General features: G+C 46.6%; 2 protein-coding genes across 5 annotated transcripts in view; one reads left to right on the top strand and one right to left on the bottom strand.

The window, feature by feature from the left end:
• LOC139548871 (complement C4-like) overlaps positions 1-13,393 on the top strand; it is a 32,839-nt gene extending 19,446 nt beyond the window's left edge. For both annotated transcript variants that reach the window (XM_071358784.1, XM_071358783.1), the window contains exons 29-40: positions 7,667-7,822; positions 7,922-7,981; positions 8,082-8,175; positions 8,283-8,463; positions 8,631-8,718; positions 10,884-10,958; positions 11,104-11,206; positions 11,396-11,485; positions 11,594-11,686; positions 11,775-11,858; positions 12,048-12,189; positions 12,869-13,393. In XM_071358784.1, coding sequence (XP_071214885.1) covers positions 7,667-7,822; positions 7,922-7,981; positions 8,082-8,175; positions 8,283-8,463; positions 8,631-8,718; positions 10,884-10,958; positions 11,104-11,206; positions 11,396-11,485; positions 11,594-11,686; positions 11,775-11,858; positions 12,048-12,189; positions 12,869-13,010 — 1,308 coding nt within the window. In that variant the 3' untranslated portion in view covers positions 13,011-13,393. The remainder of the gene's footprint in view (positions 1-7,666; positions 7,823-7,921; positions 7,982-8,081; positions 8,176-8,282; positions 8,464-8,630; positions 8,719-10,883; positions 10,959-11,103; positions 11,207-11,395; positions 11,486-11,593; positions 11,687-11,774; positions 11,859-12,047; positions 12,190-12,868) is intronic.
• LOC139548872 (tripartite motif-containing protein 3-like) overlaps positions 13,255-17,370 on the bottom strand; it is a 50,385-nt gene continuing 46,269 nt past the window's right edge. For all 3 annotated transcript variants that reach the window (XM_071358785.1, XM_071358786.1, XM_071358787.1), the window contains 2 exons: positions 15,750-15,890; positions 13,255-15,616 (listed from right to left, as the gene is read on the bottom strand). In XM_071358785.1, coding sequence (XP_071214886.1) covers positions 15,464-15,616; positions 15,750-15,890 — 294 coding nt within the window. In that variant the 3' untranslated portion in view covers positions 13,255-15,463. The remainder of the gene's footprint in view (positions 15,617-15,749; positions 15,891-17,370) is intronic.

Genomic DNA, 17,370 nt, shown 5'->3' with positions numbered 1-17,370 from the left:
TGTAGGTCAAGCCATCAGTAGACAGACAGGTGGGTACTGTAGGACAAGCCACCAGTAGACAGATAGGTAGGTACTGTAGGTCAAGCCATCAGTAGACATACAGGTAGGTACTGTAGGTCAAGCCATCAGTAGACAGACAGGTAGGTACTGTAGGTCAATCCACCAGTAGACATACAGGTAGGTACTGTAGGTCAAGCCATCAGTAGACAGACAGGTAGGTACTGTAGGTCAAGCCATCAGTAGACAGATAGGTAGGTACTGTAGGTCAAGCCATCAGTAGACATACAGGTAGGTACTGTAGGTCAAGCCATCAGTAGACAGACAGGTAGGTACTGTAGGTCAATCCACCAGTAGACATACAGGTAGGTACTGTAGGTCAAGCCATCAGTAGACAGACAGGTAGGTACTGTAGGACAAGCCACCAGTAGACAGACAGGTGGGTACTGTAGGACAAGCCACCAGTAGACAGACAGGTAGGTACTGTAGGTCAAGCCACCAGTAGACATACAGGTAGGTACTGTAGGTCAAGCCATCAGTAGACAGACAGGTAGGTACTGTAGGTCAAGCCATCAGTAGACAGACAGGTAGGTACTGTAGGTCAAGCCATCAGTAGACAGACAGGTAGGTACTGTAGGTCAAGCCATCAGTAGACAGACAGGTAGGTACTGTAGGTCAAGCCATCAGTAGACATACAGGTAGGTACTGTAGGTCAAGCCACCAGCAGACAGACAGGTAGGTACTGTAGGTCAAGCCACCAGTAGACAGACAGGTAGGTACTGTAGGTCAAGCCATCAGTAGACAGACAGGTAGGTACTGTAGGTCAAGCCACCAGCATACAGACAGGTAGGTACTGTAGGTCAAGCCATCAGTAGACATACAGGTAGGTACTGTAGGTCAAGCCACCAGCAGACAGACAGGTAGGTACTGTAGGTCAAGCCATCAGTAGACAGACAGGTAGGTACTGTAGGTCAAGCCATCAGTAGACAGACAGGTAGGTACTGTAGGTCAAGCCATCAGTAGACAGACAGGTAGGTACTGTAGGTCAAGCCATCAGCAGACAGACAGGTAGGTACTGTAGGTCAAGCCACCAGCAGACAGACAGGTAGGTACTGTAGGTCAAGCAATCAGTAGACAGACAGGTAGGTACTGTAGGTCAAGCCACCAGCAGACAGACAGGTAGGTACTGTAGGTCAAGCCACCAGTAGACAGACAGGTAGGTACTGTAGGTCAAGCCACCAGTAGACAGACAGGTAGGTACTGTAGGTCAAGCCACCAGTAGACAGACAGGTAGGTAGTGTAGGTCAAGCCACCAGTAGACAGACAGGTAGGTACTGTAGGACAAGCCACCAGTAGACAGACAGGTAGGTACTGTAGGTCAAGCCACCAGTAGACAGACAGGTAGGTACTGTAGGTCAAGCCACCAGTAGACAGACAGGTAGGTACTGTAGGTCAAGCCACCAGTAGACAGACAGGTAGGTACTGTAGGTCAAGCCACCAGTAGACAGACAGGTAGGTACTGTAGGTCAAGCCACCAGTAGACAGACAGGTAGGTACTGTAGGTCAAGCCACCAGTAGACAGACAGGTAGGTACTGTAGGTCAAGCCACCAGTAGACAGACAGGTAGGTACTGTAGGTCAAGCCACCAGTAGACAGACAGGTAGGTACTGTAGGTCAAGCCACCAGCAGACAGACAGGTAGGTACTGTAGGTCAAGCCACCAGCAGACAGACAGGTAGGTACTGTAGGTCAAGCCATCAGTAGACAGACAGGTAGGTACTGTAGGTCAAGCCACCAGTAGACAGACAGGTAGGTACTGTAGGACAAGCCACCAGTAGACAGACAGGTAGGTACTGTAGGACAAGCCACCAGTAGACAGACAGGTAGGTACTGTAGGTCAAGCCATCAGTAGACAGACAGGTAGGTACTGTAGGTCAAGCCATCAGTAGACATACAGGTAGGTACTGTAGGTCAAGCCACCAGCAGACAGACAGGTAGGTACTGTAGGTCAAGCCACCAGTAGACAGACAGGTAGGTGCTGTAGGTCAAGCCATCAGTAGACAGACAGGTAGGTGCTGTAGGTCAAGCCATCAGTAGACAGACAGGTAGGTACTGTAGGTCAAGCCATCAGTAGACAGACAGGTAGGTACTGTAGGTCAAGCCATCAGTAGACATACAGGTAGGTACTGTAGGTCAAGCCACCAGCAGACAGACAGGTAGGTACTGTAGGTCAAGCCACCAGCAGACAGACAGGTAGGTACTGTAGGTCAAGCCATCAGTAGACATACAGGTAGGTACTGTAGGTCAAGCCACCAGCAGACAGACAGGTAGGTACTGTAGGTCAAGCCACCAGTAGACAGACAGGTAGGTACTGTAGGACAAGCCACCAGTAGACAGACAGGTAGGTACTGTAGGTCAAGCCACCAGTATACAGACAGGTAGGTACTGTAGGTCAAGCCACCAGTAGACAGATAGGTAGATACTGTAGGTCAAGCCATCAGTAGACAGACAGGTAGGTACTGTAGGTCAAGCCACCAGCAGACAGACAGGTAGGTACTGTAGGTCAAGCCATCAGTAGACAGACAGGTAGGTACTGTAGGTCAAGCCACCAGTAGACAGACAGGTAGGTACTGTAGGTCAAGCCACCAGTAGACAGACAGGTAGGTACTGTAGGTCAAGCCACCAGTAGACTGACAGCTAGGTACTGTAGGACAAGCCACCAGTAGACAGATAGGTAGGTACTGTAGGTCAAGCCACCAGCAGACAGACAGGTAGGTACTGTAGGTCAAGCCACCAGTAGACAGACAGGTAGGTACTGTAGGTCAAGCCACCAGTAGACAGACAGGTAGGTACTGTAGGAAAAGCCACCAGTAGACAGACAGGTAGGTACTGTAGGTCAAGCCACCAGTAGACAGACAGGTAGGTACAGTAGGACAAGCCACCAGTAGACAGACAGGTAGGTGCTGTAGGAAAAGCCACCAGTAGACAGACAGGTAGGTACTGTAGGTCAAGCCACCAGTAGACAGACAGGTAGGTACAGTAGGTCAAGCCACCAGTAGACAGACAGGTGGGTACTGTAGGACAAGCCACCAGTAGACAGACAGGTAGGTACTGTAGGTCAAGCCACCAGTAGACAGACAGGTAGGTACAGTAGGTCAAGCCACCAGTAGACAGACAGGTGGGTACTGTAGGACAAGCCACCAGTAGACAGACAGGTAGGTACTGTAGGTCAAGCAGGTCAAGCCACCAGTAGACAGACAGGTAGGTACTGTAGGTCAAGCCACCAGTAGACAGACAGGTAGGTACTGTAGGAAAAGCCACCAGTAGACAGACAGGTAGGTACTGTAGGTCAAGCCACCAGTAGACAGACAGGTAGGTGCTGTAGGTCAAGACACCAGTAGACAGACAGGTAGGTACTGTAGGTCAAGCCACCAGTAACAGACAGGTAGGCACTGTAGGTCAAGCCACCAGTAGACAGACAGGTAGGCACTGTAGGTCAAGCCACCAGTAGACAGACAGGTAGGTACTGTAGGACAAGCCACCAGTAGACAGACAGGTAGGTACTGTAGGTCAAGCCACCAGTAGACAGACAGGTAGGTACTGTAGGACAAGCCACCAGTAGACAGACAGGTAGGTACTGTAGGACAAGCCACCAGTAGACAGACAGGTAGGTACTGTAGGTCAAGCCATCAGTAGACAGACAGGTAGGTACTGTAGGTCAAGCCATCAGTAGACAGACAGGTAGGTACTGTAGGTCAAGCCATCAGTAGACAGACAGGTAGGTACTGTAGGTCAAGCCATCAGCAGACAGACAGGTAGGTACTGTAGGTCAAGCCACCAGCAGACAGACAGGTAGGTACTGTAGGTCAAGCCATCAGTAGACAGACAGGTAGGTGCTGTAGGTCAAGACACCAGTAGACAGACAGGTAGGTACGGTAGGTCAAGCCACCAGTAACAGACAGGTAGGCACTGTAGGTCAAGCCACCAGTAGACAGACAGGTAGGTACTGTAGGTCAAGCCACCAGTAGACAGACAGGTAGGTACTGTAGGACAAGCCACCAGTAGACAGACAGGTAGGTACTGTAGGTCAAGCCACCAGTAGACAGACAGGTAGGTACTGTAGGACAAGCCACCAGTAGACAGACAGGTAGGTACTGTAGGACAAGCCACCAGTAGACAGACAGGTAGGTACTGTAGGTCAAGCCATCAGTAGACAGACAGGTAGGTACTGTAGGTCAAGCCATCAGTAGACAGACAGGTAGGTACTGTAGGTCAAGCCATCAGTAGACAGACAGGTAGGTACTGTAGGTCAAGCCATCAGCAGACAGACAGGTAGGTACTGTAGGTCAAGCCACCAGCAGACAGACAGGTAGGTACTGTAGGTCAAGCCATCAGTAGACAGACAGGTAGGTACTGTAGGTCAAGCCACCAGCAGACAGACAGGTAGGTACTGTAGGTCAAGCCACCAGTAGACAGACAGGTAGGTACTGTAGGTCAAGCCACCAGTAGACAGACAGGTAGGTACTGTAGGTCAAGCCACCAGTAGACAGACAGGTAGGTAGTGTAGGTCAAGCCACCAGTAGACAGACAGGTAGGTACTGTAGGACAAGCCACCAGTAGACAGACAGGTAGGTACTGTAGGTCAAGCCACCAGTAGACAGACAGGTAGGTACTGTAGGTCAAGCCACCAGTAGACAGACAGGTAGGTACTGTAGGTCAAGCCACCAGTAGACAGACAGGTAGGTACTGTAGGTCAAGCCACCAGTAGACAGACAGGTAGGTACTGTAGGTCAAGCCACCAGTAGACAGACAGGTAGGTACTGTAGGTCAAGCCACCAGTAGACAGACAGGTAGGTACTGTAGGTCAAGCCACCAGTAGACAGACAGGTAGGTACTGTAGGTCAAGCCACCAGTAGACAGACAGGTAGGTACTGTAGGTCAAGCCACCAGTAGACAGACAGGTAGGTACTGTAGGTCAAGCCACCAGCAGACAGACAGGTAGGTACTGTAGGTCAAGCCATCAGTAGACAGACAGGAAGGTACTGTAGGTCAAGCCACCAGTAGACAGACAGGTAGGTACTGTAGGACAAGCCACCAGTAGACAGACAGGTAGGTACTGTAGGTCAAGCCATCAGTAGACAGACAGGTAGGTACTGTAGGTCAAGCCATCAGTAGACAGACAGGTAGGTACTGTAGGTCAAGCCATCAGTAGACATACAGGTAGGTACTGTAGGTCAAGCCACCAGCAGACAGACAGGTAGGTACTGTAGGTCAAGCCACCAGCAGACAGACAGGTAGGTACTGTAGGTCAAGCCACCAGTAGACAGACAGGTAGGTGCTGTAGGTCAAGCCATCAGTAGACAGACAGGTAGGTGCTGTAGGTCAAGCCATCAGTAGACAGACAGGTAGGTACTGTAGGTCAAGCCATCAGTAGACAGACAGGTAGGTACTGTAGGTCAAGCCATCAGTAGACATACAGGTAGGTACTGTAGGTCAAGCCACCAGCAGACAGACAGGTAGGTACTGTAGGTCAAGCCACCAGTAGACAGACAGGTAGGTGCTGTAGGTCAAGCCATCAGTAGACATACAGGTAGGTACTGTAGGTCAAGCCACCAGCAGACAGACAGGTAGGTACTGTAGGTCAAGCCACCAGTAGACAGACAGGTAGGTACTGTAGGACAAGCCACCAGTAGACAGACAGGTAGGTACTGTAGGTCAAGCCACCAGTATACAGACAGGTAGGTACTGTAGGTCAAGCCACCAGTAGACAGATAGGTAGATACTGTAGGTCAAGCCATCAGTAGACAGACAGGTAGGTACTGTAGGTCAAGCCACCAGCAGATAGACAGGTAGGTACTGTAGGTCAAGCCATCAGTAGACAGACAGGTAGGTACTGTAGGTCAAGCCACCAGTAGACAGACAGGTAGGTACTGTAGGTCAAGCCACCAGTAGACAGACAGGTAGGTACTGTAGGTCAAGCCACCAGTAGACTGACAGCTAGGTACTGTAGGACAAGCCACCAGTAGACAGATAGGTAGGTACTGTAGGTCAAGCCACCAGCAGACAGACAGGTAGGTACTGTAGGTCAAGCCACCAGTAGACAGACAGGTAGGTACTGTAGGTCAAGCCACCAGTAGACAGACAGGTAGGTACTGTAGGAAAAGCCACCAGTAGACAGACAGGTAGGTACTGTAGGTCAAGCCACCAGTAGACAGACAGGTAGGTACAGTAGGACAAGCCACCAGTAGACAGACAGGTAGGTGCTGTAGGTCAAGCCACCAGTAGACAGACAGGTAGGTACTGTAGGAAAAGCCACCAGTAGACAGACAGGTAGGTACTGTAGGTCAAGCCACCAGTAGACAGACAGGTAGGTACAGTAGGTCAAGCCACCAGTAGACAGACAGGTGGGTACTGTAGGACAAGCCACCAGTAGACAGACAGGTAGGTACTGTAGGTCAAGCCACCAGTAGACAGACAGGTAGGTACAGTAGGTCAAGCCACCAGTAGACAGACAGGTGGGTACTGTAGGACAAGCCACCAGTAGACAGACAGGTAGGTACTGTAGGTCAAGCAGGTCAAGCCACCAGTAGACAGACAGGTAGGTACTGTAGGTCAAGCCACCAGTAGACAGACAGGTAGGTACTGTAGGAAAAGCCACCAGTAGACAGACAGGTAGGTACTGTAGGTCAAGCCACCAGTAGACAGACAGGTAGGTACAGTAGGACAAGCCACCAGTAGACAGACAGGTAGGTGCTGTAGGTCAAGACACCAGTAGACAGACAGGTAGGTACTGTAGGTCAAGCCACCAGTAACAGACAGGTAGGCACTGTAGGTCAAGCCACCAGTAGACAGACAGGTAGGTACTGTAGGTCAAGCCACCAGTAGACAGACAGGTAGGTACTGTAGGACAAGCCACCAGTAGACAGACAGGTAGGTACTGTAGGTCAAGCCACCAGTAGACAGACAGGTAGGTACTGTAGGACAAGCCACCAGTAGACAGACAGGTAGGTACTGTAGGACAAGCCACCAGTAGACAGACAGGTAGGTACTGTAGGACAAGCCACCAGTAGACAGACAGGTAGGTACTGTAGGACAAGCCACCAGTAGACAGACAGGTAGGTACTGTAGGACAAGCCACCAGTAGACAGACAGGTAGGTACTGTAGGACAAGCCACCAGTAGACAGACAGGTAGGTACTGTAGGTCAAGCCACCAGCAGACAGACAGGTAGGTACTGTAGGACAAGCCATCAGTAGACAGACAGGTAGGTACTGTAGGACAAGCCACCAGTAGTCAGACAGGTAGGTACTGTAGGACAAGCCACCAGTAGTCAGACAGGTAGGTACTGTAGGACAAGCCACCAGTAGTCAGACAGGTAGGTACTGTAGGACAAGCCACCAGTAGTCAGACAGGTAGGTGCTGTAGCATTATGATCGGGACCTCGGAGTTATCACTGACCACTTGACTGGACCTGGAGAAACTCCTGGCCCTAGTTATATACTTCTCTTTTTCTTTCTTTCTTTCTCTCTCCCTCCTTCTCTCTCATCCCTTTTCTTTCTTTTTCTGTCCCGTCTTTCTCTGTCCCCTCTCTCCTTCTCCTTTCTCTCTCTCTCTGTCTCTCTCTCCCTCTCTCTCTCCCTTCCTCCCTCCCTCTCTCCCTCTCTCTAACAGGATACAGTTGTAGCTCTTGAGGCTCTAGCTAAGTACAGTATCAAGGACAATGATGGTCAGGACTTGGACCTTAATGTTGAGATGTGTTACCAAAACGGCCGCAAGCAGAGAGTTCATCTTACGAAGCGTAATGCCCTGACCCTATCTGCCTTCCAGGTGAGATTGAGTTTAGAATTCAAGCAGTGCTCTGATGTAACTTTTTAAAATGCTGTTTTACATCTACTAATCTCTGTTTTGTCTGGTTTGTCTTGGTAGGTGAACCCAGGAAGCCAGATCACTATTAACACACAGGGGAAGGGAAACGGGACCTTATCAGTAAGTAAATAGATTTAAACGTAAATGTTGATGATTCTATCATTGTAAGACTGTCTGAATTTCAACAGATGTGTCCACAGTGCTTGTTTTATGTCATCAGGTGGTCCAGACCTACAGAACTCTGGAGAGGAGTGACTTGTTCTGTGGTTTCTACAGTCTCAATGTCTCAGTGGCGGGAGAGGTTAAGTACAGAAGTAAGTTTCAGTCAGAATGCATCTATAAACACTAAACACATTTGCTGGAGTGCTGTTTGAAAACATAAAACACTATTCATTGTCAGTATGAATGTGTAAAATTACAGAAAAAGCGGACGATGGTCCTGAGCTAGACGACTATTATAACTATGAGTCTGAGGGGGATGGGAACCCTAGTGATGAGCCAATGAGCAGGGTGGAATGGTTTGACCTGCGCACACGCAGGAAGAGACACACCCCACAGGAGGAGGAGAGGGAGAAGTCCTTAGTCTACACTGTGTGTGTGGGGTGAGTACAGGTGTCTGTCTGTCTGTCTGTCTGTCTGTCTGTCTGTCTGTCTGTCTGTCTGTCTGTCTGTCTGTCTTGTCTGTCTTGTCTGTCTTGTCTGTCTTGTCTGTATGCATGGGTTGGGATGAGTGGATATATGGTTCTCTCTCTCCTCTCGTCTCCTACAGACTGACCAGTGGTAATTCTACAGGCATGGTCATCGTGGACATCTCCATTCTCAGTGGACTCAAACCTAACATGCAGGATCTGGAGGAGGTACAGTAGGCCTACATTTAACGTTGATTTACATTTTTGCCATCCAGCAGATGCTCTTATACACAGTCAGTACATTCAACTATGGGCTCGATTCAATCCGTAGTGCTATAGTTCCACCATACAGCGCAATTGAAATTTGAAGGCAATGTTTCCACATTCGTAGAGACTGCATTCACGGTAAATGCTGCATATGCAGGAAAACTGAAATCCGTTTTACCTCATTTCTACCAGCATGTCACCTGGGCAACTAGAGGCAAACAAACTCTAGGCGACCTTTACTCCACACACAGAGACGCATACAAAGCTCTCCCTCGCCCTCCCTTTGGCAAATCTGACCATAACTCTATCCTCCTGATTCCTGCTTACAAGCAAAAACTCAAACAGGAAGTAACAGTGATGCGCTTAATACGGAAGTGTTCCAATGAAGCGGACGCTAAGATACAGGACTGTTTCACTAGCACAGACTGGAATATTTTCCGGGACTCATCCGATGGCATTGAGGAGTTTATCACATTAATAAGTGCATTGACAACGTCACCCCCACAGTGACCGTACGTACATAATCCAGCCAGAAGCTATGGATTACAGGCAACATCCGCACTGAGCTAAAGGCTAGAGCTGCCACTTTCAAGGAGCGGGACACTAATCCGGATGCTTATAAGAAATACCGTTACGCCCTTAGACAAACCATCAATACAGGACCAAGATCGAATCCTACTTCATCGGCTCTGATGGTCGTCAGATGTGGCAGAGCTTGCAACCTATCATGGATTACAAAGGGAAACACAGCCGTGAGCTGTCCAGTGACGCGAGCCTACCAGACGAGCTAAACACATTCTATGCTCGCTTCGAGGCTAGCAACACTGAATCATGTTGTTCCGGACACCCATGGGTGATTACACTCTTGTGAGTGTGATGTGAGTAAGACCTTTAAACAAGCTAACATTCAAAAGGCCGCAGGGCCAGATGGATTACCAGGACGCATACTCAGAACATGCGCAAGTGTCTTCACTGAAATGTTCAACCTCTCCCTGACGCAGTCTGTAATACCTACATGTTTCAAGCAGACCACCATAGTCCCTGTGCCCAAGAATGCCAAGGTAACCTGTCTAAATGACTATCACACCGTAGCACTCATCTGTAGCCATGAAATGCTTTGAAAGGCTGGTCATGGCTCACATCAACACCATCATCTCAGACACCCTGGTCCCACTCTAATTCACATACCGCCCCAACAGATCCACAGATGACGCAATCTGTATTGCACTCCACATTGCCCTTTCCCACCTGAACAAAGGAACATGAGAATGCTGTTCATTGACTACAGCTCAGCGTTCAACACCATAGTGCCCTCCAAACTCATCACTAAGCTAAGGACCCTGTGACTGAACACCTCCCTCTGCAACTGGATCCTGGACTTCCTGACGGGCCGACCCCCAGCTGGTGAAGGTTAGCAACAACACATCCGCCATGCTGACCCTCAATACGGCAGCCCCTCAGGGGTATGTGCTTAGACCCCTCCTGTAGTCCCTGTTCACCCACGACTGGCCGTGTATGACTCCAACACCATCATTAAGTTTGCAGATGACACGGCGGTGGTAGGCCTGATCACCAATGACGATGAGACAGCCTATAGGGCAGAGGGTAGTGCGTATGGCCCAGTACATCACTGGGGTCGAGCTCCCTGCCATCCAGGACCTCTATACCAGGCGGTGTCAGAGGAAGGCCCTAAAGATTGTCAGACTCCAGCCACCGAAGTCATAGACTGTTCTCTCTGATTACTCATTGTGTATTTATTCTTTGTGTTATTATTTTTCTATTATTTCACCCCAAAAAATCTACATTGTTGGGAAGGACCCGTAAGTTAGCATTCCACTGTTAGTCTACACCTGTTGTCTACAAAGCATGTGACAAATACGATTTGATATGTCGGCTCAATTGAAAATTACCTTTAAATTTCAAGCTGTAGTGCGGATCTTCAGCGCTACAGATTGAATCGAGCCCTACGTTTAGTAGGAAAAAACAAACACCAGTTATTACAAGTAAACCCTTTGAAATATCTGCTATCAGCAGAATCAGTTCCAGGAAGAAAACACATTTTAGCGATTCAGATTGACATGTTGTCAAACTATAGAATGATGTATTTTTCTATTTCTCTCCTCTAGAATGTGAAGGGTACTGAGAAGTACATTGACCATTATGACATCGCCCCAAATAAAGTGTTCCTCTACTTCGCTGAGGTAAGACCTTTTGTATCCAAAGCCATGACATCAATCAGCTATGACTACTGTACAACTCATATAGTGATTCGCAAAAGAGTTCTCGTGTTCTCGCCAAGGCTGTCCTCTCTCCCCTCTGACGCTGTATTGTCGCTATGTATTCCAGATCACAGAGGAACCACAGTGTGTAGCGTTCCGGGCCAAACAGATCAGTCCCATGGGCCTGGTGCAGCCTGCTGCTGCTGTGGTCTTTGACTACTACAACCCAGGTATACCACCATGTTTAGTTTAGGGTATGTTAAGACAATGTTTGCAATGTATCTGGAAGGTCCATGGGGCTGGTGCAGCCTGATGAGGTATTTGGCCCCGGTCAAATGTAGTGCACAATAAAGGGAATAGGATGCCGTATGGGACATAGCCATTGTCTGAGTGACTAATGCTGAACTATGTCCCTACAGAGAGGAGATGCACTGTGTTCTACAGCTCACCCCAGAAAAGCAACATGATCTCCAAGATCTGTCAGGACAATATGTGCTCCTGTGCAGAGGGTATGTGCACTCCTTACAGATAGTATTTTCAGGACAGAAAATGTATTTGTATATTGCCTGAACTATTTTGAACTATTGTGTATCTAGTTTTTATTTGCTTTGTCTCAGGTGGTTGCCCAAAGAAGAAAGTCACTTACAGTAAAGACATGGAGAAAGAGACTCGCAGGAGCTTTGCTTGTTTCTCTCCAATTGTAAATTATGGTGAGTTTATACCTCTAACCCAAATACTCTCTTCTTTCTAATGTGCTGTAGTTGGTACTAACACCACTTCATGTTGTCCTTCTGACAGTGTACGTCGTCAAGTTTGTCAACTCATCCGATGATGGAGTCTTTAAACATTATACCACATTACTGACCAAAATCCTACAGACAGGTGAGTGTTCTACAATATTACAGTTTGCATCCCAAAAGGCAGCCTATTTCTTATGGTGCACTACTTTGGATGGGTCCTGGTCAAAAGCAGTGCACTATATAGGGAAAAGAGTGCCATTTGGTACTCAAACATTCTCTTGGAGTATAATTTTCTTTACATTATTGTTGTGCTGGTTCTCTGCTATGACAGGTAAAGATGTGATGCAGACTGGAGCAGTGAGAGACATGATCAAACGTAAAGCCTGTGATGAGTTTGACATGAAGATTGACAGTAACTACCTGATCATGGGGAGAGATGGGACCATCTCTGACACCACTGACCACAGTGGGAAGTAAGTGATGGGATGCGACCCAAATGGTACCCTATTCCCTATATAGTGCACTACTTTTAACCAGGGTTCATAGGGCTCTGGTCAAAAGTAGTGCAACATGTTATAAAATAATAATACTAATAATTAGGTGGGTGTTATATGTATATGTACAAGTGTGTTTTATACGCATGTGTGAATTGGAAATACATTTTTTGCATCTCTCAACTCCCCCTGAGACACATTCGGAGAGTGGGGTCACAGCCAGGGTCAAAAGTAGTGCGCCATGTATGGAATAGGGTTCCATTTGGGACATAAGTCTTCCTTTTCAATTAACTATACAGTATGTGTCCATATATTGTAAGACAACATTGATATAATACATGGAATGATCAGGTAAAAAAAGACAGCATAGAGGATATTTATTACAATATTGTTGAATTGAGATACTTTACAGGTTTATCACTACTTGGGCCCTAGATTGTGATTTCTCCATTGGGAAATGTACACTACATGTACAGTGTAGAATGGGAGACTATTCCAGTGCAGTTTGAGTGAGAGACTCCAATGCTGTCCACCCTAGTCCTGGATAACTAAATGTTATTCTATCCCCACCTGTATTACTAAACGTTGTCTACCCCAGGCCTGTATAACTAAATGTTGTCCACCCCAGGCCTGTATAACTAAATGCTGTCTTCCGTAGGCCTGTCTATGTCCTGGATAATGAGACATGGTTGGAGGAGATTCCAGAGGAGAGGAAGTGTAAAGCTACTAAGAACCGTAAAGCCTGTAACATGCTCAAGGACTTCATGAAACAGTACGAGGTCAACCAGTGTTCAATATAACCCTTGGTTGCCTTCAGTGAACATCCAGATATAAATATATTATATAGAACAGACATGTTTGTGTCATTGAGAATAGGGAAATATGTTGGCTCTATGCAACACATTTCTATCAGAAACGTTCCAGAAAGTTGTGGCTCCTGAACATCACGTGACCCAGGATGACTGTCCTGGACATCAGAGAGAGAGACTGTGATACAGAGAATTATATATTTTTAGTATGAATAGAGGAAAGCAGAAAGCACACTCATAAACCATGTGCTTTTATTACCAGTGCATATTCACAGAGAAAATAGAAAGAAGATTGAGTGACATATTTTTGAAACACAAAGATACAGATAGTGATGTGTCTAATACTCCTTAATAAAACAACCCGTGATTGGCTACACAGTCTGTCTGGCTGCTGTTTGGCATAATGACGTCAGAGAGGTTATAGGGACTCTATTTTGGCACCAAGGGTGCTGTGTTGTTACAGTGGTGAACACAAGGGGGAGTGAGAGCACTATTGCTCATCTAATGCTAATGTTTCCCTCAGGACAATATTGTTATAAATTGGTAATGAACTGTTATAACCCAGTAAAGAAATGCTATGAACTGTGATAACCAGGCAATGAAACATTGTAACTCTAGTCCTTTAACACACGCTGAAGCTGTTGATACATTCACACTGTGGCTTCTGAAAACAAACTATATAAATGGTAAATCTACTGTTGACAGTGTTTATTTAAGACTGAAACCCAGATGTTAGTCAAATATCTAATGTAGTTTTTCATGTTCAATAACACTCAGTAATATAATCATGGGTATTGGTTTACAATATGTACTCCAACTTGTCACAATTCAAAACCCACTTCTATGTATTTTTTGTCAAATCAAATCTTTCAAATTCTAAATCCTCACTCTTTGTTCTACTAATCCCCTCAAAGTGGCTAGGGGTTTTTACTATATAAGGAGACAAATGACAAAGGCGTGAATTTCTAAAAAATAAAACATCAAATTAGAAAAATAATTTGTAAATGCTGAACTAGTGTATAAAATAAAATAAATTAGCAATTCAATTTAGATTTTTTTTCCTTTTTAAAAAGAACAGATATTAACAAAGATTATAATAATTCTGCTGCTCACATATGCAATAATCATGACACATCTCTTCTCCAGCTGAACTCCTGATTTAAAAAGCACACTTTAGGACAGCTGCCATACATAGAAACGCTGGAATGCTAGACTGCTGTTCTCGGAATAACCAAAAGATATGTTTTAAAATCAAAGCACAGATAAGCTGCATAATGATCCATTATACACAGTATACAGTTATGCATACACAGTTCATACAGCAAATCAATGCACAGATGGTGATGACCTTTTATATGTGAGATGGCTTTAGGTTAAGTCAGTTTGTTCTTAGATACACCTGAAAGAGAAATTATGTTTCAAAAGCTTTTGCTTTGCGTCGTTGGTTGGTTTCACTGTAAGCACATTTTTCGTTGCACTTAGACCATGGCGAAGAAACAGTTCATAAACTCCACTGTTATGTCGTCACGTCTGAGTTAACAAGGTAAAGATAAAACTTCATGCATTGGGACGAGCTCCTTCACAACATGGCTCAATTATTATACATGTACTTCAATCTATCACTGATCTGGTCTCCTAATATCAGTTACAGTATATACACACTTCATACCTCCTGCATACCTCCTTGTAGTTTTACATCAATGACTGAACAAAGAGGTAAATACACTCTACACACAATGGCACCTTATTCCCAACATAGTGCACTACTTTTGACCAGAGCCCAATGGGCCCTGGTCAAAAGTAGTGAACTACACAAAGAATAGGGTGCCATTTCAGACTCAGTAAACTCCATTAACACACCACATGGAGGAGTAAACTGGGGTTATATTGTCACTTCATGATGTTGGGGGGGTTCAGAGAACACTAACTGGATGAGGTGGATCTGATCAGATGTGCAAATCAAAGGGACAGCTATTGGAAAGATCATTGCACCTGTATATTATGTATAGTACATTGGTTTGTGTCGTTGCTCAGTGCTAGCACGTGCTCTGACCTAGGGGCAAAAATACATACATTAGATCAAATACTTTCCAATACTTCAAGTGCTGCACTTGATTTGGTTTGCCTGAACCAATGGAACAGTCCCAAAAGTGCAAACTCAAATAAATAGGTAAATCAAGCACATCCCAAACACTTAAAATACTTTCAAGTATTTGACCTATTTTTTTGACCCAGGTCAGGCTGTGGTTGGTTTGTCTGTCCGGCGCAGATCTGGGGTACATCCCAAATGGCAACCTATTCCTTATATAGTGCACTACTTTTGACCAGAGCCCTATGGGTTTCTGTTAATAAGTAGTGCACTATGAATAGAATAGGGGGCCATTTGGGACGCACCCTGATAGTGGTAGGCCTGCAACAGACCGTCCCTAAAGCAATGGTTCTACCTACTGCAGGTAGCGGTAAACCTTGAAGCAGTGGTTGCCAGAGTCAGCCACAGCCACGTGTCCATCAGAGGTGAGAGACAGGCCCTGTGGACCATAGAGAGGGTCTGCTGTGGTGTTGATGTAGGACAGGAACGACCCGGAACTATCAAACACCTGCAGGACAATACAAAATCAAGATCAGGGTCAGCTGTACTCATAAGTTATATTACTTATGATCATCATTATTATAACTCGAAAGAGTAAATAAAATATAATAACTAATGCTGCTTGTTAATCATTAACTGACCTGTATTCTGCTGTTCCCCCAGTCGGCAACGATGATGTTCCCGTTGGCGTCCACGGCAACGCCTGTCGGGGCGTTGAACTGTCCGTTCCCCTCGCCATGGGAACCAAACTTAAACAGGAACTCCCCGTCTGCACTGTACACCTATTAGGGAAGGAATTCAAACTGTTCAGAAGTAGTGTGTCCGAACCTCAACCCTAGCTTCATGTCCACAGCCAGGTTCAACTCTAACCTCAACCCTAGCTTCATGTCCACAGCCAGGTTCAACTCTAACCTCAACCCTAGCTTCATGTCCACAGCCAGGTTCAATTCTAACCGCAACCACAACCCTAGCTTCATGTCCACAGCCAGGTTCAACTCTAACCTCAACCCTAGCTTCATGTCCACAGCCAGGTTCAACACTAACCTCAATCCTAGCTTCATGTCCACATCCAGGTTCAACACGAACCTCAACCCTAGCTTCATGTCCACATCCAGGTTCAACACGATCCTCAACCCTAGCTTCATGTCCACATCCAGGTTCAACTCTACCTAAACCACAACTCTAGCTTCATGTCCACATCCATGTTCAACCCTCACTCTAACCTCAACCTAGCTTCATGTCCACAGGTTCAACTCTCACTCTAACCTCAACCTCAACCCTAGCTTCATGTCCACAGCCAGGTTCAAGTCTAACCTCAACCCTGGCTTCATGTCCACAGCCAGGTTCAACCCTCACTCTAACCTCAACGTCAACCCTAGCTTCATGTCCACAGCCAGGTTCAAGTCTAACCTCAACCCTAGCTTCATGTCCACAGCCAGGTTCAACCCTAACCTCAACTCTAGCTTCATGTCCACATCCATGTTCAACCCTCACTCTAACCTCAACCTAGCTTCATGTCCACAGGTTCAACTCTCACTCTAACCTCAACCTCAACCCTAGCTTCATGTCCACAGCCAGGTTCAAGTCTAACCTCAAACCTGGCTTCATGTCCACAGCCAGGTTCAACCCTCACTCTAACCTCAACCTAGCTTCATGTCCACAGGTTCAACTCTCACTCTAACCTCAACCCTAGCGTCATGTCCACAGCCAGTTTCAAGTCTAACCTCAACCCTAGCTTCATGTCCACAGCCAGGTTCAACTCTAACCTCAACCCTAGCTTCATGTCCACAGCCAGGTTCAACCCTAACCTCAACCCTAGCTTCATGTCCACATCCAGGTTCAAACTCACTCTAACCTCAACCTCATTCCTAGCTTCATGTCCACATCCAGGTTCAAACTCACTCTAACCTCAACCACAACCCTAGCTTCATGTCCACAGCCAGGTTCAACCCTCACTCTAACCTCAACCACAACCCTAGCTTCATGTCCACAGCCAGGTTCAACTCTAACCTCAAGCCCAACCATAAACCACAACCCTAACCTACACTGTTCAGAGGTAGTCTACTACGCACATCCAACAGTTAACATAACAGAGTTTGGGGATTTCTATTCCTTTAATTTGAAATGATTTAAACTGACATCAGATACCCAACAGTGGAAGTGGACATTTTCCTGTGGCACAGTTACGTACAGTAACTACAGGATGGCAGTGAGGGAGTGACACAAAGCTGCAACCACAGAATGCTCAAGGCTTGAAGTCAA

This window comes from Salvelinus alpinus, chromosome 22, assembly GCF_045679555.1.
Source record: "Salvelinus alpinus chromosome 22, SLU_Salpinus.1, whole genome shotgun sequence".
Lineage (NCBI taxonomy): Eukaryota > Metazoa > Chordata > Actinopteri > Salmoniformes > Salmonidae > Salvelinus > Salvelinus alpinus.
The sequence above is the reverse complement of the archived record's forward strand: the minus strand, read 5'-3'. Positions and strand labels throughout refer to the sequence as shown.